Here is a 27692-nt window from a genome sequence, read left to right as displayed (position 1 = left end):
TAAGGCCCAGCATGGGCATTTTCCACCGCATGAACCAATCCTTGCATTGCAGATAGGCCAGGCTTTTTTTAATTAAATTATTAATTTATTTTCCCAAGGTCGTGGGGGTTGGTTGGGAAGACTTGCTCGACCCAGGTTGAGATGGGTATACAAGTAGGCCATGGGGCGCCAGTAAGCAGCAGAAGAGGCAATAGAAGGTGTCCAAGCAGTGCACCAAGAAGGCGGCTTCTCTCTCAGCATACCCAAACCACCAGCCCTTCCCTTAGCGTTTTAATCCTCAACGATCAACATCAACAAATTCAGCCTAGGTTCAGCCCTCAAGCACAGTAGTCAGGCCAGCATTTTGGATTCAGCCCTCAAGCACAGCAGTCAAGCCAGCATTTTGGTTCTCAGCCATAGCCTGCAGCAGATCAGTCCCTTAGCCTCACGGATTCGTCCCGTCTCGTAGCAGATCCTCTCCGCACATTCCAGATCAGCCCACGCTTCAGTTGTCAGCCCAGCGTTTTCAGTTTCAACAGAGTTTTCAGCCATCAGCCCTCCGCGTTTTCGTCGCATCGTCGTCATCGTTGTCATCACCGACTTAGTCCCACATTCAGCCTCAGATTAGAATTCAGATTTCAACCAGATCAGCATTAGCGTTTATGCATTTTCAGCCCGTCCTCGTTGTCGTCGTCATACTCGCCTAGACATCGTCTGCAAGTCCACAACATATAGACCATTGTACCAGATTGTGCAATCTAAAGCAAATACCTGATAGAGAGGGGAGCCCTTGGAGGGGGGTTTGGGGACCCGTCTGGTGTCGTATCTTCTCTCTCTTTTTCTCTCTCTCAGCACTTTCATTCACAGTAGCATTCACTTTTGTTTTGGTCATTGCACTCTTCTCTCTAAGAATAACGGAAGGCTCTCCTCCCGTAAGTAAAAAGAACCCCTTGAGTAAAGTTCTAAGCACTCATCCTGAGCATTACCATCATTTATTTCTGCTACACATTACACTCGACACCCAGAGTGCATATGAGGATGGACGACTCATCACCCATCACATCACCCTCTTGGATTGAGGACACACTATATCGGTGATCACAGATACCATCCACATTTCCAATCAGTAGCACCTCTACTTTCATTTTAGTATCCCTCTTTTTTTTTTCTTTTTGTGTACCCAGACATGGTATCCGATTCACCAGTTTGTAACGGTTTGGTGTCATAGGTCATTTTGGCCTTTTCGAAGATGTTAATATATCATTTCATTCCCCCTGAAAAAGGTTCCCCTGCATGGTTCCCGGCCTCTGCAGGTCGCCACGATAAGGTCACCTTTTTCTGGGGAAAGGACAGTGGAAGTCCTTTCCCTACCCCATCCACACAAAATGTTTCTCTCAAACCTTTTGATGAGGACTGTATAGGGTGTGCAAGAAACGATGTTCAAGTATTACATGCTTCCATCTCTTTCCGTCCTGGTGATGTTTTCGAAAAAAGCATCCAGAACAATTTTTTCTTCAGAAGAAAGAAGCAACCAAGTAATCCATCTAAAGTTCCAATTTATATACACCTGCCTTCAGCAACTTTCATCTTCAGAGACATGAGCAGAACTATGAGCCATAAAATATTAGAGACAGGGAAACCTGTCGCACAGAGAGGGTGCCCTCAAAGGGTTGCCAGAATGCATACGTGTTGAACAAAGTCAGATTTTCAATATTTCCGACGCGAATATTTTCAAAAGCACAAAATTACATAACTATTACGATGCCTGCTCTATTGCTGAACTATTACAGTCTTCCCTTCAGCTCCTGTGTCTTTGCAGCAAGCTCCCTCAGCTCGAACTCTTCTGGGAACCTCCCCTGTTTAAGCTTAGAAAAGATCTGCAGACAAACGGATACATATATCGCCAGTGAGAAAAAAACAGTTAAAACACTTGCCATTCTTCATAATTGAGAAGAAGCTCACCAAATCGCCGTCAAAATAAACTTCAAATGCTCCCGTGCCTTGAAGTGTGTTCTGCAGAACGTTGCCTATGACCCAAAGGCCTGCTGCTGCCCCGAATCGGTTTCCTCGCACAGGGTTGTACCAAGAAGGTGGGGAGGCATATCCCAGTAGTGGAAATATATGGTCTCCAGCAGCCACGAATGCAATACCAGCCACTTGAACAACGGGGATCACCTTGATGAGCAAACGCTTGGGAAGAGGTGGCGGATAATTGCTCAAAGCCACAGCCGTTCCAGGAAAACTGTTCATGAGTGCCGTTCGCATTTCCAAAGCTGTTTTCCTGCCAACAGATCACACGAGTGAGAGATTTGTAGTGAAACCGTTAGCTTCATGATCAAATGAATTGACTCAAGTATCCTTGCAATCATGGGTAGAAAATTCCATCACAAGAACAGAACCGGAAAAGCGCATAGATGTGCGCATGCGTGAATGTGAACGTGTATGAGTGAGCACATGCATGCATATGTCAGTCTCAGATCTAAAAAGCATGATATTGTAAAGAGAGATGAAATAAGAGTCTGACTTGTAAGAACAAGAGGAACAGAAAGATATGTGAAATCTACCCCCCAAGCTTGTTGGATCAGCGACTCCACCTCCAAAATGCTGCAAAGAACAAAGAACCAAATGATTAGCCTAAGTATACTTAAAATTAGATCAAATTACTTTAAAAATGCCAAAATTATCTAGACACTCATCAAATCGCTGTAAATATCAATGCACTCAACATTGGATTCCCACTCAGTGTTTCGGGGCAGTCCTCCCACTCACTCGTGGAAGAGCCAGCCTGCCGTTGACCATGGGACCGTGCGCCTTGAGCATCAAGAAAAGCATACAATTCTATACCAGGTGCTGTATGCGTGGTGCACTGACGGCGAGGGGGTCGAAAAGCTGCCCCGAAGATAAGTCTGCAACACTCCTTTTGCACAAGTTAATTAATGGTCTTTTTTCGCTTTCTAACTGAATCCCAAAAAAAGACATTTTCCCATGACACAAAGCACAAGTAATTCATTCAACCTTTGTGCCATCTCTTGAGGACAACATTCACACACAACCTATACCTGGATAAAATATTCTACAGTCTCTTACCATACATCAATTAACGGAATAGGTGATAAAAAACCAAAATCTCTGAATTGCTACTTGGCTTGCAAACTTATGGGTACATGTGCTAATCCAAGCCTGCCATGTCAGTAATATGTTTGTACAGCTCTTCATGAGCCACTCATCCGCTAAGATACTAATTGCACTATCGGCTAAAGCACACCATCCAAAGCCACAAGAAATGGGCAAGGAAACCAAGGACTAGAAGACACCGTGCATGGTACTCCGTTGAATGGGACACCGGAAGTCGACTGAAGACCCCCTCTGTATCCTCAAAAGTACGCCCTGAGGTAACGACTGACTCAACCCCACGTCAGAACAGAGAGAAAACACTTTCACTAAAAGCTCCAAAGCTAAAGCCGAGAGCTCCCCCCAAGATAGTAAGCCCCCTTCTCGCTCAATCTTGGGAAAAGAGAATAAGTACCACCAGAAAGAAATCTCAGACAACCTGGGGTAAAACTGCTTCCTTTGTAACTAAATAGCAAACATAAATCTCAAGGGACTCCAAACCCAAAGAGAATCACTGTTCACTCACACCATCCATAAACTCGACCTGCTGAGAATCAAAAGACCTAAAATGTCATCACTTGAAGATCATATTTGCCAAAGAAGCAGTCGGGGTCCCAAAAAAACCTAGCTACTCAAGCAAACTCCCTAAGATCAAACCAAATGTCTGCCACTCCTCTGCATCTGCCAAGATCAAACCTATATATACAATCCAATACAATATGCCAAACTCCATACAGACTCGGAAGAGCACATAAATTCCCACTGTTGTAACGTGCTTCCTTAGGATCTTCACCAAAATTGTCCTTTGTACTTGTATTGAAGAGAATATACCCACCAGTGCCACCATTGAGTTGTGCCATCAATATCCAATACACAATATAACACCAATACTCAAGGGAAAGAAACATCTATTCCTGCCAGCCGTGGCCAGATCAACCGGAGGGGCTGCCCCCAAGGTTGGAGCTCTCCAAAGGGTTGTACGGAAGAAGCATCCAAATGTTGCTGACTGCAAAAGTAGAAACTAGATGTCCACACAAATTGCCAACACTACATGCAAACCTGTCATCCAAAGGATCTCGACAAATTTGTTGTCAAACATTTTACTCCCACTGTTGTAATGTGCTTCCTTAGGATCTTCACCAAAATTCCTTTGTACTTGTATTGAAGAGAATATACCCACCATTGAGTTGTGCCATCAATATCCAATACACAACTTAACACCAATACTCAAGGGAAAGAAACAGCTATTCCTCCCAGTTGTGGCCAGATCTGCATCGGAGGGGCTGCCCCCAAAGTTGGAGCTCTCCAAAGGGTTGTATGGAAGAAGCATCCAAATGTTGTTGACTGCAGGAGTAGGAACTAGATGTCCACACAAACTGCCGACACTACGTGCAAACCTGTCATCCAAAGGATCTCGACACATTGTTGTCAAACATCAAGAAAACCGCCCATAGAAGGTTGCAAACCTATCCAACATTTGATACTAACAAGCTCACAAAAGGGCAAAGGAATGACCCGGTAGGGCCACACTACCATCGGTGAAGAGAGAACATTAAGATAGGAGTAGTGCAAACTCCAACAAAACCTCCTCGAACTATCGTCATTGTCGGCTAAGCATCTGGCATCATATGCTCCACCCCTAAACCTCATCCAATGAAGTCGGATGATCAAACAAGAAGTGGTTTTAGAGATAGAAGTATCCTCCTCTGCTTGCCAAAGCCAACTTCAGCACATGCACTAGAACGTGCACTTGATCTACTGCATACCGGGGGCAAGAGACTACTGAAGCCAAAACTAGAACTTCCAGCCTTGGATGGAAAAGGGAAATCAAAAAAAAAAAAACATCCGTTGCTTCTAGAAGAATAGGGATCTCCCTCTGTCATCCATGATCAACAATCTAGTACAAAAGTGCAACTAAATCATCAACATGCTACCCATCGGATAGGTAGCTCCATTGACAATTCCAATAAAGACGTGCATTTGCAAAAGGCACAACAAATCTGTCAATCCATCTCCTCAAAGAAAAAACACAACCATAGAAACCTGCTCTTGAAGTATTGAAGAAGATCCTATTGCTGTACAATACTTCTCTGGGCTGGAAATAAAAAGCTCCCCCTTTGGATCAACGACCGCATGCTTGCTCCCCTTGCGGGAAGACACGGCAACATGACTCTCTGGGAAAACCAAAGCAATCCAACAATGCTACACGTCCTGTAGCCTCCATCAAGTTCCCCTCGATGAAGAGAGCTCGGGGTAATCAAGGGCAAAAGACGGGGATGTCACAAAATGATGACATGGCACACTACTCGGACACACACACACACACACACACACACACACAGAGTGACCCTGCGGCAAAAGTGCCACGTGGCTGACGTGGCAGATTGTACTGATTTCTGTGTTCCACGTTGGCTGCTGACGTGGCAGGGAAGTACGGAATTCCGTAAATTGCGTTGGTACATTTTGGCAGTTTTTGAGGACCGGTTGCTTTTGGGACAGTTTGTTTTTGAGTTTACTGCTTTTGAGGCTCTGCTTTTGGCATCCCTTTGTAAGAATAAAAGGAGCCCAAGGCCTCACTTTTTAGAGCATCTGGACGCAAAGTTTAAGAGCAGAGGACCCCTTCAGGAGTTGTACTTTGCTCATGCATTAATATAATGAAGAAATACTGAAAGGGGCGCCAAGTTTTGGGGCCAATACCTCTGGGCACGGAACTACGTAGGGCCGTGTCGACTCAAGTTTTTAATGTTGTGAAGTATTTTAAGTGATTTATTCGTGTGTCCTGTTGGATTCTCGACTTGGGGTGCCTAGGCCTATGTTAGTGGAATCAAAGCAACAGGCGTGTGCTTTTCTCGAAGCATAACGGTCCTATCAAAGAGGAGATAGGGCACTTGGGCACAACTTTGGAAATTGTTATTGAAGAATCTTCGTGTCGTGACCCCGAACTTATTAGCGACTCCAATCCTTACTTCATCGCGCATCATGCGCTCCCGTCTTCATCGCTCTGTCTTACAGGGCATAAGCCAAAAAGAATCCCAGATTACACATGGGTTCTCATGGAGAATCTGACAAGATTTATGAATGAATAAATGCAACATACTTCATGAGCATTAGTTTTCATGCATTTAATCTTCACATAAGAATTGCAAATATTAAAGGTCGTAAAATTTGCAAAAAACATATCTTATGATAATTTTGCATCAAAATTTGGTTGTCTATTATTGAAATTTGTTACAAAAGAGAAGTAAATTAAGTGTTTAGTTTAATCCATAGCTCGCTAGCTATGGGTTTTAGCTCAAAAAATGGACATCCCCCTATTGAGCTAGCTAGCCCTTGAAAAAAGGATGAACTTGGACGAGTGAAAACAGGAAATTCTCTCACCTTGATCATTCACAGTGGGTAAATGATCATGGACATTGGCTAGCTTAGGACTAGCACTTTGTAGCATCTGGAGAGGTCAAAACATACCTCAAGGCTCGACACAAGCTTGAGGTTATTTTGTACATTTCTTTTTGGGGATTTTAGTACATATACCCACTCACAATTATGAGTTTGGAAGAAAAAAAATGTATTGCCACGTCACAAGAATAATATAAAAGAAAAGAAGGAAGATTTCTGCAAATTTCTCGATGGAGAAGTTTGCCAGAGCTAAGTACAAGCGTTAACTCCAAGTTGACACGTGTGAAAAGGTTCTCCAAAGACCTAAGATTTACGAAATACCTAAAGAATTACCCGATTGATGAGATTCACTCGAGATGGCGTGAGGCCATTGCATCTCCTCTCAGGACGGAGTGGAAAACTGAAAGGATACACGAGTGCCAGAAAAGCGGAAGCTTTACTCGTAGGAAGAGCTCGAACAAAACTGTTGACCAAAAGATGAACCAGGTACTCAAAAGGATACTGAAAGGGATGCTGATGCACTGACGATCTGGTTGTTTGTGACAGATAACCGGAAATAGGAGAGAGGAACTCGCATCTGTATGGATTGGGAAGCATGGAGCTGGACATCCACTCTTTTGCAACGAGGTGATCCATCTCCTTGTCTGTTTTACAGGTGAAATCAAGATGGTGAGATCGGGACCGACGAAAGCTCAAGAATGGATCCGTCGATTCAAGATAAGAATGATCAAGTTGAATGAATGGATGATGATGCATGTTGAATGATTCTAGTGCATCAAGATTCCATATGAATGAGATGACTAGATACTGTGGTGAGCGCATCAAGAGTTCCTACGAGACGAGATGGCTACACAAGGATCTAGGTGCATCAAGACTTATGGACGGATAAGATGATGATTGAAACATTGTGTTCAATGTGAACTAAGTGTGTGAATGAAGAACTTTGAAATAGGAATTTCCGAAGATGATTTATGTATGAGATTAATGTTCTCTAGAAGAACTTGCTAGATGTGTGCAGATAATAGGTGAAATCGATGATAATGGATGACGAATTTGGAGCAATGACAGCTCCAGAATGAACCTGACAACGATAAGGATCATGAATTTTGAATGAAACTAATGGAAGGACCTGCTTATTGTGAACAAGTAACAGGATTCAGAATGAGATAATGATGACTTTGGAGCAGTGACAGCTCCCGAAGTGAAAGAGAACGAGGAAATACTCGTTCCGAAACAAATACTGGAAAGGAAAGAGAAAGGTAAAGTGAACGGTGAATGCGAAATGGATGGAGGAGGAGGACCTAGCAGATACTCTTCAGATTTGGAACTTTACCTTGACGCTTTTGGTCTAGATTTGGCTATTCTAAGAGTTCCCGCAAGTCAACAAGTTGAATCTGGTGCAGGTGGGACTGCACAACAAGGGAGTTACTCCGCTCCTTTGTCACAGATTACCTGGATGGAATAAAGTCGTTGATTTCCCTTTGGACTTCAGGGATACTGATGTGCTGACAGTATTCTGCAGGATGACTTTATGAAAGAAGTACTTAAAAATGGGATCCCCGGAATTGATTACTCGCACACAGCAGTGCTTGAGTGGAATGATTGACGAAATGTGTCACAAATTGCTGATGTGTCAAGTCACTAAAGAGCAAAGCCAACCTTTAGATCACGGCCGAGGGGCCTAAACCCTAAGAAGAATAAGCAACAACAGAAGAAGAAGTCCTACCAACTTATGGGACCCCGTCTGATGGGGCCCAAGTGACATAAAGGAAATTAAAATAAAGCCTTATCCTCACACACACACACACACACACACACACACACACAAAAGACAACGTAGAAACTGATGACGTGGCAATTGTACGGACAATTCGGAAATTGCGTTGGCATGTTGACATGGCAGCCTGTACGGATTTGCGCGATTTGCGCTACTGACGTGGCAACCTATACAGATTTTCATAAATCGCGCTGGCAGCTTTTTGGCATTGCTTTTGGACCATGGGCTCATTCTCTAGAATGCTTCCTGGAGAAGGTGCAGAGCGTGGAGTACCAGCTTGTACTGTGTTGATGCAATATAGAGAAATTCCGAAAGGGACGCCAAGGTTTGGGGCCAATACTCTCTGGGATGGAATTCCGCCACTCCGTGTCGCGTTGCCTCTTTCTTTCAGTTCAGTTGTTATTGAAGTGCTAAAAGTTTGTTCAGTTTGTTCTTTTCTATTGGCACGTGGTGCTTGTCTTGTGACAAAATGACTGTAGCATTTTAGTCTTGAAAATCCCTATAGACATGATCGCAATAAGGATTAGTTGATTCGACATCAGTGAGGTTCGGGATGGATCTAGACACGATTACTAAATACAATGCTGGCAATCATGATTTGAGATTCGGAATGAATTTTTCTGTGATTGGTTTGATCTGTCATGTAATGTCATGTGATGTGACTGTCGTCTTTGTACAAGTGCTAGATTTGTGTCGTCTAGTGCGTCGGAACTTGGTTTAGAGTCAGTGCCTATTGAACTAGTTAATGGCTTATGTTTGATTCTGCAAGCGTAATCAAGGGCCCCTCGATTACAATTCTTTCAAGAGGGGGGTATGTCACAAAATGATGACGTGGCAACACTGCCTGGACACACCCAGTGACCCTGTGATGTAGAAGTGCCACGTGACAACAATACGGAATCCCACAAAACGCGCTCACATGCTGACGTGGCAGATTGTACGGATTTCCACGTTTCACGTTGGCTGCTGATGTGGCAAGGTAGTACGGAATTACGTAAATTGCGTTGGTGCTCTTTGGCAGTTTTTGAGGACCAATTGCTTTTGGGACAATTTGTTTTTGAGTTTACAATTTGTGGCATCCCTTTGTAAGAATAAAAGGAGCCCAAGGGCGGGCCTCAACTTTCAGAGCATCTGGACGTAGAGTCTAAGAGCAAAGGACCCCTTCGGGAGTTGTACTTTGCTCAAGCATTAATATACTAAAGAAATACCGAAAGAGGCGCCAAGTTTTGGGGCCAATACTTCTGGGCACGAAACTACGTCGGGACGTGTCGACTCAAATTTTTAAAGTTGTGAAGTATTTTAAGTGATTTACTCGTGTGTCGTGTCAGATTCTCGACTTGGGGTGCCCAAGCCTGTGAGACAGGGAAAGTCGTAGACTAGGATCCAAGGCCTCCACATCCCCAAATCTGCCCCAAAATGGAGAAAAACCGGGAAAAAACAGCAAGCTTCTTCTCTCTCAATCAAGTCCCAAACGGCACCGGATCAGCCAATACCAAGCAACCAAGGTGGTCGTGTCACCTAGGGCTCTGATACCATATCAAAGTAGGCAAGGGAAGATGCAGTAAAGACAAGAAGCTCGCAATCCGGTGGACACCTCAACTCCCATCTAGAACACTTGCAGTGCCACATACATGAACAAGGCACCTGTGGAAAAGAGAGATCATTGAGGTAGAAAGAGACAAGACATCAGAGAGAGAGATCTCGGAAAGGCTCTCCATGCTGATAACAAGCTTCTCATACAAGTGACCAGGGGTGGTCCGACATAAATCTGACATGCCCCAATGGATAGACACGAGGTACACACAATTGCGACTGCTATTGACACTGCCAACTGCTCTTGCACATGAGACCCCTCGCAACAACTAGGAAACCACTGAGCAAGCACGAAGAGGACAAGTCTCGATCTCCTCCTAACATAGGAAGACATGCACTGAGGATCATCGAATCTACAACTGCTGCTGATTGGGTGCACGAAGGACTAGCAAACATAGTTTTTTCATACGTCAACCATGCATCTCACTCGGGCAAGTATGGAAGCCTGAAATAAGCACCCCCCCCCCCCCCCAAAGATTCCATACATGGAATACCATATGGCACCCTAAAACATCATCTCTCTCTCTCTCTCTCTCTCTCTCTCTCTCTCTCTCTCTCTCTCTCTCTCTCTCTCTCTCTCTCTCTCTCTCTCTCCTCTCTCTCTCTCTCTCTCTCTCTCTCTCTCTCTCTCTCTCTATATATATATATATATATATATATATATATATATATATATATATATATATATAAACCACTTGCAATTAAAACACTAGGAGCAGCACAAAACCACATAATGCATTGAAACACCATAGAAAATGTAGAATCTAGTTGAATCAAGGAGTCGGGAGTTGGGACAAAGGTCAATAGATACTAGAGCAAAGCAAGAGATGACAAATATGGAGCCTCCAAAACCAAGAAGACTAAAGACTCAAATGACTCCAAATGACTAGAGTCTAGGGCATCGCCACAGGAGGCAGGATCGAAGCGGCTCGTGGGTGAAGAGAGGAGGTGAGGCACTCAATGTGAAGCTTGAGGGAGCATAGGGCTACAATCGGGTGCATAGGTTCAGATTCTCACAGTCCTCACTCATAATGACATTTGCGGCGAAAAAATGCCCACGTGTAAACATCCCTACCAAGTGAGAAAAACCGTTTCTCACGTGATCCTCGCTCGGACGCACCCGGTTGACTTTCCTCACGAGTGAGAAAAAAACTATGATAGTGGATGTGGAAGGCCCTCCTGGGGTAATCTGAATGCCTAAGAGGTGACTCCCCTTGCCATAGGAGCCATGAAGTTTCAAAACATTCTACATGAAACGAGTTTCAAGAATTTTGAAACAGTTTTAACTAGTTTATAAAACGCCACAATACTTTGAGTGTCGAGCGATAAATATGTATGCTTAGAGCTTACATTCATAACACATGTACACACAAATCAACAGTAACAGACCAAGAGATTCAAAAGCTCACCTTGAAGTTCAAAACCTTTGAAACGTTCAAGAGAAGTATCGAAACGTTTGAAACGTATCGTAAGTTTCTTTGATTGAAGAAACGAGGCCCCGTGTCACAAAGTGATGACGTGGCACGCCCAATTGAAAAGATTGCCGAGAGGACAAGAGAATTTGAACCCAGATGAATAGAAGAAGTTTTGAACCCTCAAGATTTAGACAAGAGGCTTGTAGGGGTTAGGAATTAAAAACCTAACCCCTTCTGACTTGAAGAACCTATAGAGCACCAACGGAGGGGCCTAAAACCCCATAGTTACAGCGGACGGAGGGGATGGGGCCTAAGGACGGGGGACGGCCGAAACCGAAACGGGGACGGGCTGGGACGACTAGGAACGGATGAAAGGGGTCAATCGAGGCGGGAACGCACACAGACGTCTTGAGGACAGACTGGAACGGACATGGACGGCCGGCGAGTCAACGGACTTTTTTTAAAGATTTTGAATTTTGAGTCGTTTCAAACGATCAGATGGCAACCCAACAGCTCTTTTTTTGGGGGTGGCTATAAAAGCCACTCTTTGGGTCACTTTGATATATGTCAAGGCTCAAGCTCTCATTGCTCAAGCCTCTCCTCTCGACCTTCAATGCTTCACGGCTTCGCCTCTACGGTCTACCCTCTCCTCGAGGCTCAGAGCTCTACCTTTAAATCTCCTCTCTACCCACTTGGCACTCTCTCCCTCCTCTACCCTTGAGTCTCCTCTCTACCCACTCTAGCCCTCCTCTACCCTCTCAACTTTCAAGCTCTCCTCTACTCTCTCTCCACCATCATGTCATCTCAAGCTAACTCCACATCTCAAGCGGGCTCTTCTCGAAGGAGGCCCGCCGTGCAAACATGGTCGTGGTGGGATGAAGTCGACTCTACCGCGCGTGGTCAAGGTGGCGGGGCAAGACCATGGACATGCAAGCTATGCCAGTACAAGAGAACGGGTGGTGCAAACACAATGCAAGCCCATCTTCTTCATGAACCCGGCCACGAGGTGAAGTTTTGCCCACGCATTACTCCCGAAAAGAGGTTGGAGCTTCTTGAGAAGCTCGCGGTGTATGAGGTCGCGAAAGCGGCCAAGAGGGGCCGTTTTGTTGCCGTTGATCCCTCCGCCACAGCGACACTGCGAGAGGAACGGCAAGCCAACCTTGGCTCCACCTCTCAAGCGTTCAAAACAAATGCATCCACATCGGGGGCTTCCATTGCGCATCGCCAAAGCACCCTCAACGAAAATTGGAATCCTAAATTGAAGGAAGAGGTGGATAGGTCGGTTGCCCGATTCTTCTTCCACGACCACATTGCCTTCCATGCTTCGCGGTGAGTTTCCATTGTGACTTATGGCATATGCACATTGCAATCTACCATTTTGTATTTCATTATAGGGTTTCGACTCTCCATACTAGCACAGCATGCTCTTTTTTGTGTGGATAGGTCTCCATACTTTCGAACCATGGTTACGAAAATAGGGGAATATGGCCCCTCTTATGTGCCACCTATGGAACACCAACCGAGGGGCCTAAACTTAAAAACCCAAATGCCAAAAGCTTGAACTCTAGTTGAGGCTACCGTAAATGGCATTGACTGCTATTGTGGCATGGTTGTAGGGAATTACGTGATTTAAATTGCGCTGGCAGATTTTGGCAGCTTTGTGTGGAGTGTTTGGAGCAGATGCTTTTGGATGCAGTGCTTTTATTTCAAGTGCGGCATCCCCTGTAAGTTTATAAGTGCCCAGAGAGCCACTCTTCCGAAGAGCATATGCTTTTGGGTGAAGTGCTTTTATTTTGAGTGTTGTCGGGGCTCTACTTTTGGGCATCCCTTGTAAGTTTATAAGTGCCCAGAGCGCCACTCTTCCGAAGCATCTGGACACGGCATCTCTAAGAGATTTGGACCCTCGAGAGTTGTACTTTGCGAGCATAATAATAAAGATATACGGACAAGGGCGCTATGGGACCAGTGCGCCTTGTTCAGAACTCAATCGTACCGTGTCGACTCTCCTTCTCCTCTCTTAAAGTTCAATGATTTTGCAGTTTCTATTCATGTGTTGCTATTGATTTCTCGCTTGGATTGTCCAAGCATGTAGCAGTGGTATCACAGCTCAAAATGGTTCTTCTTCTACAAAGAATTTGCAGCACTCGACAGAGAGAACCCTTTGAACTTTGGTCTGCAGGGAGATGAAGAAAAGTTGAAACCCAGCGTGGGAACTGAAGAAACCAACGTAGATTTTGGCAAATTTCCAGCGGGGAATCTTGACATGATAGAATACAAACGTCAACTCTAGGTTACGTGTGTGAAAAGATTAATCAAGTACTCTAGAGACTCCCGAAATATGTGATACATCTGAAGAATAAGCTAATTGATGAGATTCACTAGAGATGGCAAGTAGACGGTAAGGAGGCGGAAAGAAAAGCCAAGTGCAGAAAAGCGGAAACTGTTCTCACAGAAAAAGTTTAACAAAGCTCTGGAAAAGAAGACCAACCAATGGATGAAAAGCTTAAAGCACTCTCAAAAGAGAAAGAAATCAGTGGATTTCCCCGGTTATTTGGGCCGGAAGTCGACTTTTGAGGTGGCAAGCAGATTCAAGAAGCATGTTCATTTCAAGGATGACCCAGATTTTCCCTCGTCTTCAAAGAGTTCCGACAGTTCATGGGAGGCCATCTAGCAATTCAAAGGAGGAGAGCTAGTCCTCTTCTAACAGTGAACAAATGGACAAGACGACCAGGGAGTTCAAGGATGGGGATCAAGCAGTCAGGTTTGACACGTTTTCAGTCTATTAGGACACCCATCAAGCCCTTGAATTTATACATCAATTTGACGTTGCCTTCTCAAGAGGTCGGTTCTTGAAACGCTCCAAGGTGCGAAGGGTGGCAAGTTACTTGAAAGGAAATGCACAGACATGCTGGTCTACTCTGTTGTTACACAAAGAAGCACCTAGGAAGTGGATAGAATTCAAGAGAATTTTTACTTCAGCCTAGATAACAAAAGAACATGAAAAAGATGTCATTACGGCTTGGCATTGTCTGAGAATGACTAAGAAAGACACATTGGATGACTACTGCCAAAGGTTTTGGGGTACTTATTTGCCAATGTCCTCGTTTCGGAGGGTCACTTTGAGAGACTAGATTGAGCGGTTTTGTTGTGGTTTGCCAAAAGAGATTCGACAGTATTGTCTGCAACAGAAGTCTGACTCTATTGAGAGATTTATGGGACATGCCAAGCAAGGTTGGAATGCATGCCGGCTCATTGACATCCTGCGGACAAGCCAATGTCCACCTCAACACGGCAAGAGTCTTCTAGTGAAGAGAAATCCAGGCAAGGTTTTGGAGTGCATGCCGGCTCATTGACTTATCCTACAAACAAGGCAGTGTCCACCTCAACAGGACAAGAGTCTTCCAGTGAAGCGAAAGAACCAAGATGAAAATTTGTCACGTGCACATCTAACCCTATGTGCATGCGGACAAGCTACTTCAGGTCCAGGGTTCAGTCAGCTTAGGAAGTGTTCTGGCACCTTTGTGAGCCTATGCGCAGGCCGTGCATGTCCAGGCACTTACAATAGTTGCATATTCTTTGGTTGCACACAACATGATCATCAACATTACAGTCAATACCCATCATGAGCATTTAACAGTGCACAAAACCTATTTTCCCTATTTATCTATTTTTCACTTACTATTAATAAGTGACTTTGTTGGGAAACTGGGTAGGATAAATTTGCTAAGCTCTATAAAAGAAACCTAGCGCTAGCACTTTCTAGCAGAAGAGGCAGCAGAAGTTCCTACACTTGTAGTGCACCTTCTCAGCAAGACAGGCAGAATTCCCTAGTGTTTTCAGCCAGCAGACCTTCTGGCGTTTTCTCCAGCAGTTTCAGCCCAACATTTTCTGCAGCAGATCAACCTCAGTGTTTTTGCTGCAAAGTGCCTAGCGTTTTTGTAGATCCCAGATCAGCCTCGCGCTTTTGCAACTCGCAGATCAACATCAGCGTTTTGCAGTTTCTCGGCATCAGATCAACCCTAGCATCAGTGTTTTCTGTTCTCAGCACTTAGACTTTGCAAGTACAGCCCCAAACCTCGCAGATCTCACCTACCCGCAGTAGATCCTCACCGCACGGTCAGATCAGCCAGCGTTTTCAGTTTCAGCCCACTGTTCGAAAATTTCAGCATCTGCGTTTTCAGTGCATCTTCGTCGCGTCGTCACCATCGCCGTCCTCGCCGACAATGTCAGAATTCAACAGTTAGCAGATTTGCAAATTTCAGCCGTCTCGTCGTCGTCATCATTGTCGTCGACATCGTCGGCAAGTCCATTGCATCTAGACCATTGTACGAGATTTGTGCAATCAATAGCATAGACCTCTCTCGCCATAGAGAGGGGGGCCCTTGGAGGAGGGTTTGACAACAGTCTAGTGTCGTCTCTCTCTCTCTCTCTCTCTCTCTCTCTCTCTCTCTCTCTCTCTCTCTCTCTCTCTCTCTCTCTCTCTCTCTCTCTCAGCACATTCATTCACAGTGTCAATTCACTTTGTTTGTGATCATTTGCACTCTCTCACTAAAGGAACGAAAGGCTCTCCTAGTAAAAGGAACCCTTGATGTCACAAAATGATGACGTGGCTACCGAGACCAGAAACCCTGAAACCTGAAAACCCTAATTTCTGTCAGAAACCCTAATCTGCAGAAACCCTAATTCTGGAAACCCTAACCCTAACTGCTGGCTGAAACCCTAAATGTGGCTGAAACCCTAATTCGGGCGGCAAAAATGCCACGTGGCAGCAGTACAGATTTTCGAGTTTTGCGACGGATTTTGCATTGATTTTCAGCCTTCCAGCGACGCAATTTGGCTACATTTGCTCTGCGCACTATGTGAGAGAGAGAGAATTACTTTACTTTATTTTATTAAAAGCCAACAGAAAGAGAGAGAAGCTTGTTGCTTTTGATTTGGAAGCTTTTGGGGCTCTGCTTTTGGCATCCCTTGTAAACTTTAAATAAGCGGAGAGGGTTCTCACTCTGTAGAGCATCTGGACGCAAAGTCTGAGAGTAAAACCCTAACCGCTCTCTTATACTTTGACATTGATTAATACATAAAGAAATACCGAAAGGGGCGCCAGTCTTTGGGGCCAATATCTCTAGACACGGAACTCCGCCGGGCCAGTGCAAATCTATTGTGATCTGTGAATTGTTTTGAAGTGGTTATTTGGTGCTGTGGTGATTGATTCTTGACTTGAAGTGTCCAAGTCTGTTACAGTGGTATCAGAGCCCGGCCGATTTCTCTTCTACGGGAAATCCGATCCCGAATTTTTTTTCTGTGGCACCTATGGCTTCACGCAAGGATCAGTCGACTCCCTCTGCATCTGGAGATGCGGGCAGGGATCGCAACAAAGATTTAGGCAGAGAGTATGGCCCACCTCGGCCTACTCAGGCGGAGCAAAGAGAGATGAAGCGTCGTCAATTGATCAGCGATGCAACAAAGATGATGCTCAATTTTGCAAAGGATCCGAAGTTGGCAAAATATATGAGCGAGAAAGTGATTAATGCAAAGAAAAGTGAATTTTTCCTACCAGAGATACACTTTTTGGGACACATTTTGTCTCAGCAGCAGCAGGAGTGCAAATGGATCCGGCCAAGATAGAGACTATCCGTGATTGGCCCGATTTTGAAGAATGTCCATGAAGTTAGAAGCTTCTTGGGACTGTGTTTGTACTACACGCGGTTCATTCGAAAGTTTGCACAGGTTGCTTCCCCTTTGCATATCTTGACACAGAAAGGAGTCCCTTCCTCGTCGGGACCCACAGAGGTGACTGCCTTTCAGACATTGAAAGAGAAATTGACTAGGGGACCAGTTTTGACTTTGCCAGACTTGCAGAAGTCATTTGAAGTATATTGTGATGCTTGTGGTCGTACTCTGGGTGCGGTCTTAATGCAAGAAGGCCATGTCATTGCTTACGAGAGCCGATTGTTCTCGAGGCCGGAGATGACAGCACAGATTTATGAGAAAGAGCTTTTGGCGATATCCATGCTCTTACTCAGTGGTGGCATTACCTACTCGGAGCGGATTTTACTGTCTTTACAGACCATCAGAGTTCGCGCTACTTCTTGTCATAGAAGCAGCTTTCGGAAAAGCATATGTGGTGGGCGAACATCTTGTCACGGTTTCACTTCCAAAATGTCCATGTGCAGGGACAGAAGAATGTTGTGGCGGATGCTTTGTCTCGGAAGCCGTTGGTTCTGGCTATTTCCGCGATACATCATAGGAGCTTCGAGGATATGGTCGACCAGTATGCCACAGATACAGATTTTGCAGATATTTTCACACGGATACGGGATGGGGAGACAGTAGCAGGATACTCCATTCGGGAAGGCTACTTGATGAGAAAAACCATGTTGTGCGTTACACAGCCGTTGAGGGAAAAGGTTATGACTGAATGCCACTGTCCACCTTTTACGGGTCACCGCAACATTGCTACCACCATGAAAGGGATAGAGAGATACTTCTGTTGGCCGAGACTCAAAAAGGATATGGAAGAGTTTGTGCGCAACTGCTTAGTATGCCAAAAGGTCAAGTTTGACAGGCATAAAGCACAGGGATTGTTACAGCCTTTACCCATACCCACCTGCCCCTGGGAAAGTATTGCAATGGATTTCATTTTTGATCTCCCGAGAACACAGAGTGGTCACGATGGTATCTGGACTGTTATTGACAAATTTAGCAAACATGCTCATTTCATTTCAATGAAGAAGATAGTCAAGCCAGATCACTTAGCGAGACTGTTTGTGGCCCAGATCTTCAAATTACATGGCATCCCTGAAACGATTGTCTCCGACAGAGACCCCAGATTTACGAGTTTGTTTTGGAAGGCAATTTGGGAGAACATTGGCACGCGGTTGCAATTCTCGTCATCGTTCCACCCGCAAACTGATGAGCAACCCGAAGTGGAAGAAAACGAGGAGATCCTTGTTCCTAAACAGATTCTGGCACATAAGGATACGAAGAATAAAGGTAAAGTCCGAAGGCGGTTCTTGGTTAAGTTCAAGAACAATCCTGCATTGGATGCAAGTGGATGGAGAAGGAGGACCTAGCAGATACTCCTCAGATTGTGAAACTTTACCTCGATGCTTTTGGTTTAGCATAGTCTACTCCGAATGGAACCCAGAATTCAGCTTGGCCGCAGATCTGGTGCAGTGGGATGCACAAGAGGGGAGTCACTCCGCTCCTTTGTCAATAGATGCCTTGATTTAGATACTAGAGTCACTGACATCTCTTTGAGCTTCAGGGATACTGAAAGCTAACAGTATTCTCCTGTATGACTTTATGAAATGGAATTCCTGATTATGATACAGATTTGTTCTTGACTTCTTGTAAGTGCAGGAACTGATAGACGAAATGACTACAGCATTTTGGTCTGATTGATCTCGAATAGACATGGTTGCAATAGGGGTTAGTCAATCGGACATCGATGAGGTCCCGATTGGATCTAGATGCGATTGCTAGCTACATTGCCAATAAATCATGGTCTAAGATCCGAATAAATGTTGAATGTCATGTGATGTCCTGTGATGTGACTGTCGATTGGTACATGTGCTAGATGTGTGTTCCTAGTACATAGGTACTAACAGTCAGTGTCTGCTAAGACGGTTTATGGCTTCTGTCTGTTTTGCAGGCGTAATCGAGGGCGATTACAATGCTTTTAAGAGTCACAAAGTGATGACATGGCTACCGAGACCAGAAACCCAAAAACCTGCAAACCCTAATTTTTGCCAAAAACCCTAATCTGCAGAAACCCTAATTTTGAAAACCCTAACTCTAACTGCTGGCTGAAACCCTAAATGTGGCTGCAACCCTAATTCGGGCGGCAGAAATGCCATGTGGCAGCAGTACGCATTTCCGGATTTTGTGGCGGATTTTGCGTTGATTTTTTGACTTCCAGTGACGCAATTTGCCTGCTTTTGCTCTACGCACTTTGTGTGAGAGAGAGTGCTTTATTTTATTAAAAGCCAACAGAAAGACAGAGAAGCTTGTTGCTTTTGATTTGGAAGCTTTTGGGGCTCTGCTTTTGGCATCCCTTGTAAACTTTAAATAAGCGGAGAGGGTTCTCACTCTGCAGAGCATCTGGACACACAGTCTGAGAGTGAAACCCTAACCGCTCTCTTGTACTTTGAGATTGATTAATACATAAAGAAATACCGAAAGGGGCACCAGTCTTTGGGGCCAATATCTCTAGGCACGCAACTACGTCGGGCCAGTGCAAATCTATTGTGATCTGTGAATTGTTTTGAAGTGGTTATTTGGTGCTGTTGTGATTGATTCTTGACTTGGGAGTGTCCAAGTCTATTACACTAGAGCAGCACTTATCTTGAGCAAAGTTCAACATTCACTTCCGATGCACCTTACATTGGTATCAGAGCTTTGGCAGTGTTCTGTATCACTCAAGGAAAGAACCACAAGAATTTTTTTTTGCTTGTTGCGGTCGCACGTAACCCAAGTCCACTTGGGCGTGTCGATTCCTAATCGTGTTTTTGAAGAGTGACAAGTAACTGAAAACGGCCCGTGGGGTGGTAGGTGTTGGCTTTCACCCGAAATTCTTTACTTTAGACACACAGAGAGAGAACGTGCAAAGGCGCCCCTTTCGGTATTTCTTCATACTTTGAGAGGGTAAATTACAAAGTAGAGTCTTGGGAATCCTTTACCTGTATCCCGCTAGATACTACTTGATTTGGCCAAATTTCGGCAACGTAACAACCCCAAAACTTGCGCAAAACCAATTCCCCTGCCAGAACTCACTTCCACTGACGTATACCCTCCGAGTTCTGCCCAAAAACAGTAAATTCAGCACGATGTATTTACTGGTTTTTGCTATGTTTTCAGCCCCAAACAGTCCCCTAGCTGTCCTTGCCAGTGGGGCACGATCCCCAAGGGTTCTGGCGTCCGTATGGCTGAAAAACAATCAATTTACAGCACATACACAGCGCTCATTTCGCACCTGTACGGTGAGGTTATGAACCTCACCGGTGCCTGCTTTGGAGTAGCAGCTAGCTACCCATGTTCCTGCTCAAGGAGGTTCTTGCCTCAACACAAAAGCATGGACCCACACAGCTGTACATCAGTCAAATGAAGAGGCCTCTTGTGGGGCATGCACGTAGGGGGGAGAGAGAGCAGTCAAATCACCAAGCCCTCAGGTGGCTCCGGTCTATACCTAGTGCACATTGGAGTGATCGCCAAGCACGGTGGTCACAATTTTTTGAGCAATTTGGAGGTTTGATTGAGTATGTGCCTAGAAAAGCTAACCCTGTTTTGCAGATGCGTTAAGTCGCAAAGGACAGATCCTCGCTCTCGAGTCGAGATCGACAATTTCGCTTCAGGGTGTCTTTCGACATCATGAAGAACCAATACGCAGATTCTGAGTTTGGTAAGCAATGGCTGTAGGCTCTTGCTTCCCAAGGGCCTAGCAACTATCTCATTCGTGATGGTTTGTTGTATTTTAGTCACCGTCTATGTGTGTTGCCCTCTCTTAGGACAACCATAGTGCACGATGCGCATGACTCTCTCACGGGTGGGCATAGGGGAATGAACAACACTCCAGAAAAAATAGAAAGATTCTTTTATTGGCCTAAAATGCGAAAGGATGTGTTTCGTTATGTCACACAGCATAGTTACCCGGAACGCAGAACGAGAACGGCGACGGGATCCCCCACAGAGCGGGGGAACGGTGAGGGGTCCGGAACGGGAACGACGTGGAACGGGAGGCATAAAAACACCCAAATAATACAATTTTAAGCTCTGTGTGATTGAATAATAGTAGTGTCAAAGTCCTTTGACTCCAATACTCACAAAAAACTTGATAGACCATTCAACCTTACTATGGCCAACGTGTGTCATATAGACTTGAGAGCTTTAGGGGGGAGGGAGGCGGAGAGAGAGAGAGAGAGAGAGAGAGAGAGAGAGAGAGAGAGAGCGCTTAAAAGTTAAGAGAGGGGGAGAGGGGAGACTAGAGAGAGCTTGAGAGAGAGGGGGAGAGGGAGAGAGCCTTGTCGACTCTAGAGTCTAGAGTCTAAACTAACGAGGCTAGAGCTTGAGAGTCAAGACTCGAGACTCGAGAGGGTAGAGCTTGAGCTTTGACCCTTGAAAGCTTGTGTGCACTGTGAAGGTAAGGGGTGGGGGGAAGGGCACTTAAATAGAGGGAGCCTCGAAAGATAAAGCTCATAAATCTGAAAATCTGTCAGTCCCAGCCGTTCCGAGACGTTCCGGGCCGTACGAGGCTGGTTGTTCCGATACCAAATCCCTGTCCGGAACGTCTAGCCGTTCCGAGCCGTTCCGGGCCATGAAAACCCTCCGGAACACTGTTCCGACGTTCCCAGCCCACAGAGGGGCGTTCCCCGGTAACTCTGTCACACAGTGCACTATTTGTCAAAAGGTAAAAGCTCCTCGAGGTAAGCAGCAAGGCCTCTTGCTTCCGCTGCCTATTCTCAATGGACCTTTTCAGGATATTTCCATGGATTTTGTGACTAACCTTCCACATAGTTTGTATTCAAGGAACACTCAATGTTTAACAATTGTAGATCGTTTCAGCAAGCTTTGCATGTTGATTTCTTGTAAGGCCACAGTCACCGCACAAGATGTAGCACGGTTGTTCATAAAGCATTGGTACCCCCTCTATGGTTTGCCAAAATCGATTGTTTCAGATAGGGATGTCAAGTTCACGTCCAATTTTTGGTGCGCACTCTTTGAAATTTTTGGCACTAAGTTGAATTTTTCATCGGCTTTTCATCCACAGTCAGATGGTCAAACAAAGATTTACAATCAGTTGGCTTTTGATGTTTTAAAGTCATATGTGCATGATCAGCAGTCTCATTGGGAGCTCTATCTCCTATTGGTTCAGGCTATTTTGAATGACTCTTTTTCCTCTGCCATTAATCAAACTCCGTATGAGGTAGCTTTTGGCCGTCCATTCCAATCACTATTGACTCCCTCGGTCAATCAAATGCCTAATGTCAATGCTGAAAGTCAGTCATGGTCAATGCACAACGTTTTCCATGTTTCTTGGTTGAAAGTGTTTCAGGGAACACCTCCGAAGGACATTTTCGAAGAAGAAGAGCCCGAGATCATCGATGAAGCAAAAGTCATGGAGCCGAAGTAAGTGTTGTTGCATCGGTTTCGCCATGGTTCAAAGAAGCAAGTCAGACAGTACTTTTTGAAGTTCAAGAATCGAGGAACCCACAGGGCAAGGGTGGGTCGATAAAGAGTTTTTCAAAGATTACCCACAGTTGTTGGAAGTCTACAAGGAAGCCATGCAGATCCGTACCAGTACCTCACTTTAAAAAGGAGGGGATGTCACGTGCACATCTAGCCCTATGTGCATGTGGACAAGCTCCTTCAGGTCCAGGGTTCAGGTCAGCTTTGGAAGTGTTTTGGCACCTTTGTGAGCCTGTGGGCAGGCCGTGCATGTCCAGGCACTTAGAGTAGTTGCATATCCTCTGGTTGCACACAGCATGATCATCAGCATTACAATCAATATCCATCATGAGCATTTAATAGTGCACAGAACCCATATTTGCTATTTTATCCATTTTTCACTTATTATTAATAAGTGACTTTGTTGGGAAACTGGGTAGGGCAAATTTGCTAAGCTCTGTAAAAGAAACCTAGCGCTAGCACTTTCTGGCAGAAGAGGCACCAGAAGTTCCTACACTTGCAGTGCAACTTCTCAGCAAGACCGATGGAATTTCCTAGCGTTTTCAGTCAACAGACCTTCTGGCGTTCTCACCAGCAATTTCAGCCCAACGTTTTCTACAGCAGATCAACCTTCGTGTTTTCGCTGCAGAGTGCCTAGCGTCTTTGCGGATTCCAAATCAGCCTGGCGTTTTTGCAACTTGCAGATCAACATCAGTGTTTTGCAGTTTGCCGGCATCAGATCATCCGCTAGCATTAGCGATTCCTATTTTCAGCACTAAGACTCTACAAGTATAGCCGTAAACCTCACAGATCTCACCTACCCGCAGCAGATCCTCGCCGCACGGTCAGATCAACCAGTGTTTTCAGTTTCCGTCCGCTGTTTGAAGATTTCAGCATCTACGTTTTCAGTGCATCGGCACCGTGTCGTCCCCATCGCCGACATTGTCAAATTTTAGCAGTTCGCAGATTTGCAGATTTGCAGATTTCAGCTCCCAGCGTTTTCAGATTCGGCCCGTCTCGTCATCATCATCATCATTGTCGTCGACGTCATCGGCAAGCTTATTGCATCTAGACCATTGTACCATTTGTGCAATCAATAGCATAGACCTCTCTCACCATAGAGAGGAGGGCCCTTGGAAGAGGGTTTGACAACAGTCTCGTGTTGTATTTCTCTCTCTCTCTCTCTCTCTCTCTCTCTCTCTCAGCACCTTCATTCACAATCACTTTGTGATCATTTGCACTCTCTCACTAAAGGAATGGAAGGCTCTCCCTTCTGTAAGTAAAAGATTTAAGGAACTCTTGATCATAGTTCGGAGCACTCATCTTGAGCAAAGTTCAACATTCACTTCCGCTGCACCTTACAAGGTTCATTAAAGGATTTCAGAGAAGAAAGGGAATCAAATGAATGGCTAATAATTCCGAGGCAGGGACACAAAGATTCTTTCACAAACAAAATCTTGATTACTCTGTCCGATTCTCCTCAAGAACCTGTGCGGTGCAAAAGAAATCGAATCCTTCGTAGAAGAAGAACCTTTCTGAGCTCTGATACCACTGTTACAAGCTTGGACACTCCAAGTGAGAAATCAATAGCAACACACGAACAGAAACGTCAAAATCACCGAACTTTACTTAGAGAGAGAGAGAGAGAGGGTCAACACGGCACAGCGGAGTTCTGTGCCCAAAAGCACTGGCCCCAAAGATTGGTGTCCCCCTTCGGTATTTCTTTATTATTGATTGCTGCAAAGTACAACTCTCGAGGGTCCTCTGCTCTCAGACTCTGCATCCGCAAAGTGAAGCCCCAAGGGTCCTTGTAAACATTACAATGGATGCCCAAAAGCAAAACCCCAAAAGCATCAGATTCAAAAGCAATTTAACCCAAAAGCATCTGCTCTCAAAAGCTAGCATTGGGCTCTCCAAAAGAAGCCAACGTAATTTGCGAAAATCCGTACAGTCTGCCACGTGGCACCAGCAACGCAAAACACGAAAAAAATCCATACTATCTTGCCACGTCATTGTACGAACTGCCACGTCAACATGTCAACGCGATTTGCGGCAATCTTTTTCACAGTTCAAGCTTCAGTCTTTAGGGTTCTTGGCCCCACGGCAAGTGCTTGTAAGTTCTTCATGTTGATCGGTTCAATTTCTCTTGTCCACTAAGCACTTGGCCATTTCTCTTCCACTTGATCATGCCACGTCATCACTTTTTGACACCTATGGTTGTCTAGATACGCAATTGGATCGCACAAATATTGGGGTGATACTACGGTGGGAGGACTATGGTTCAGATGGGCCTGAGTTGCAACCCTTTGCTATGCGTGTTCTTGGCCAAGCCATGAACTCTAGTTGCTTGGAGCAACTTTGGTCCAAGCAACTTTTGGAGCGTATACAGCCACATTGCTTGTCAGGTGAAGCGAAAGTGTTTAAGGGTTTTCGCTCGGATCTAGTACTCCGCACAAACACAAGGTTACTTCCTTCACTTGAAAGAGGAACTAAATTGGAGACAATGAATGAGAAAGACAGAGAGAGAAAAGAGAGACAACATGGCATGTCGGGTCCCAACCACCCTCAAGGGCCCCCTTGCTCTGTTACCAGAGCAAGTACTTGCTTTAGATTTCTTGCACACAATGCTGATACAATGATGCTAATGTTGAAATGCTGACGCAAACTAGAAGTACACGCTTGGTACTGTTAGGATGCTGATGGGTACTTGCTAGGCTAAGGACTAGATGCTAAAATCGCTAGGGAACTCTGACTGGAATCTGCAACTAGTTAGCAATAAGGGCTGAAATCTGCTATCGCTGAAAACGCTGATTGTTGTGGTGCTGGAGATGATGGGTACAGCGAGTTCTTTAGTGCTTGATACTACGGGTACTGGGTACGGGTGCTGCTGGTACGACTTCTTGCTTCTGCGAAACAGACAATGGCTAAAGGCTGAAAACGCTGATGCTAGCTGTTGATACTTCTACTGATGCGGTGTTGGGTACTTGGTGTTGAATGAAGCTTGATGGTACTTGTGTCCAAAACGCTACCCTAGGCTGTCCAGGGAAAACACAGGACTGAGGTGCTGGTGCAAATGCAGGAGCAGGTAAAATCCCTCCCCCAAACGCTGGCACTGTTGGGTTCTGATGGCGATCGGCTGGGAAGCTGAAACGCTGGTGCTGGGGTACTTGTCTGATGCCTGCAATGATACGTAGTGAAAGCCTACTATACTCCGGCTCTTAAGCCTTGACCCTCAACAATTGTGCTTGGCCTAAAAAATACACCTTCCTAAGATAGGGCCAAACATTGCCGTCCTAACCTATATCCATAGAGTCCCTTACTTATGGGTCGGAGAGATCGTATTCATGTTCTAGGATGAAATAAGACCCTGAGTCTCTCACTACGAGCTATGGGAGAATAAGGGGGAGGGTTGAGGATATAAGTGGCAAGTGCAATGCTCCCCTTTGATGCCTACAGAAATCTACTACTTCAATGATCAAACAACATTTTCCACCCTAGGGAGGTGAAGACATAGCCTTCAGAGTGTCTAGGATCAAGCACATGTGGTAGCAGAGATTGACATGCATCTACACAAGGATGTCACACATCTATGGGGCGTATCAAGCAGAGATTTGAAGCACCAACATCTGGTGATGATACACATTCATACTTATCTTGAACCCGTCTATGAACCTTTAGATATTGGAAGTCATTATACTTCCACTAACCAGAATGTAAACATATGCGGCCCCTTAGGCAGTTGCAAGATTGGACCCAAGGCGTCTCAAACAATGAAGACTCTCCTTATTAGGGCCCCCCTCTACAAAGTTTGCATTGAAGATATTGCAAGCTTTTACAAGATTGTAACAATAATGCCGGCAGTCACTAAAAGAAATGTCAAACTTTCATCCTCGTTTAGCTCCTATACTTTCAAAGAATTCCTGCACGCCACACCATGTTCACAATTTTATAATGGGCTTGATTCGCTTGCTGTGTCTATGGAACGTGCATGTTGGAATTCATAAATCAAACGGTCATTGTGTTTCACCATGATAGAAGCATACCAGTACTTTCAACATTCTTGAAAAAAACTTGCCATCATTCATGCAGCAGAGATGGTACAAGTCTTTATGAAATGCTAACCCTGTGACATTCTTGCCACCTTCTTTTCTATTCTTGTAAAAATCATGGATGATGGTAAGCTCATGACCATGGAGCTCTGCGCTACCGAGTTTGAGTTTCAGCTTTTCTTTTTTGAAGAATTCAAGGGACAATTGATTCAAGAGTCGGGTTTGCAAGAACAAAATGACATACCTCGGGCCGTGGGGCAACGTGAGGATCACTGCTTTCTTTGTGATGGTGATGATGACCATGGTGATGGGGTGGAGGTGGAGAGCGGGGCTGCAAAAAGAAGGAATAGAGATCGGAGGCAAGAACTAGCAGAGGGAACGCGACCAAGAGTAAATAACCCCGCTCGTATGCCATAGCTGAAATCACAGTGAGCTTCTTTCGAAGGAGTTTCTACACGATACCATTTTGGCTCTAACGCCCTTGCCACACATCGTCCGCCCGAAAGTGTGGGTGGCAAAAACTTAGTCGCGACAAATGGCAGACGTCCGCAAAAGCAACGTGCGACGGCAAGACAGACTCTGATCGCTTTATGTCGAGCTTCAAGAGCGGAAACTCTTCCGCTTGCGATAAGCCCATTTGATGCAAGCAAATGCGATAAGTTAAAAGTTACTTCATGTCCACCTTGTGTGACAAGCAGAACGCCCGAATGAGTCCTTTTCGGACTTGTATGTGGCCCGTGTGTGATAGGGGCCTAAGCGGGTTCCCCCAAGGCCCCCAACAACACCAAGTCACGCATTGTGGTGGCATGTGTCGCATCCTCACATGTCTCATGACTTCCTTCTTTATCCTCCAGGCTCCAACCACTCTGTTAAAAGGCTAGGATACCCCCTTTTGGCCCAATATACAAGTTATCTCAAGATGAATTGATAGAACTATGGAAGTTTACTGACAATAATCTTGCCAAGGAATTCATACGTCATTCAAAATCTCCAACAGGCGCTCCAATACTATTTGTTAAGAAGAAAGATGGATCCTTTGTGTGTGGATTATAGGCGTCTTAATAAGATCACCATCAAGAATCTCTATCCCCTCCCTTTGATTCCAGAACTTCTTGAGCAACTTGGAAAAGCAAAGATTTTCACGAAGATAGACCTTCGTGGTGCCTACAATCTTGTTAATATAAAGGAAGGGGATGAATGAAAAACAGC

General features: G+C 45.1%; 1 protein-coding gene across 1 annotated transcript; it reads right to left on the bottom strand.

Annotated features, from left to right (window-relative positions):
• Positions 1 to 1579: 1579 nt before the first annotated feature.
• LOC147458920 (selT-like protein) lies at positions 1580 to 27016 on the bottom strand. Its single transcript, XM_086510337.1, has 4 exons — positions 26728 to 27016; positions 2504 to 2583; positions 1942 to 2260; positions 1580 to 1856 (listed from the first exon to the last, which is right to left on the bottom strand). The coding sequence occupies exons 1-4, from the start codon at positions 26896 to 26898 to the stop codon at positions 1764 to 1766; spliced, it is 663 nt and encodes a 220-aa protein (XP_086366463.1). The 5' UTR covers positions 26899 to 27016; the 3' UTR covers positions 1580 to 1763.
• Positions 27017 to 27692: the final 676 nt, after the last annotated feature.

The sequence above is a fragment of the Adiantum capillus-veneris genome, chromosome 4 (assembly GCF_014529385.1).
Source record: "Adiantum capillus-veneris isolate H3 chromosome 4, ASM1452938v2, whole genome shotgun sequence".
Taxonomy (NCBI): Eukaryota; Viridiplantae; Streptophyta; class Polypodiopsida; order Polypodiales; family Pteridaceae; genus Adiantum; species Adiantum capillus-veneris.
This window is presented reverse-complemented; position numbering and strand designations above follow the sequence as displayed.

Bases quoted from the DNA above. Each gene is read 5' to 3' on its own strand.
- LOC147458920 (XM_086510337.1), bottom strand. From the start codon at position 26,898: ATGGCATACGAGCGGGGTTATTTACTCTTGGTCGCGTTCCCTCTGCTA. The intron at 2,584-26,727 runs GTATGTCATTTT...TGTTCTTTGCAG, and splicing joins ACGTTGCCCCACGGCCCGAG to CATTTTGGAGGTGGAGTCGC. The intron at 1,857-1,941 runs GTGAGCTTCTTC...GTTTGTCTGCAG, and splicing joins TTTATTTTGACGGCGATTTG to ATCTTTTCTAAGCTTAAACA.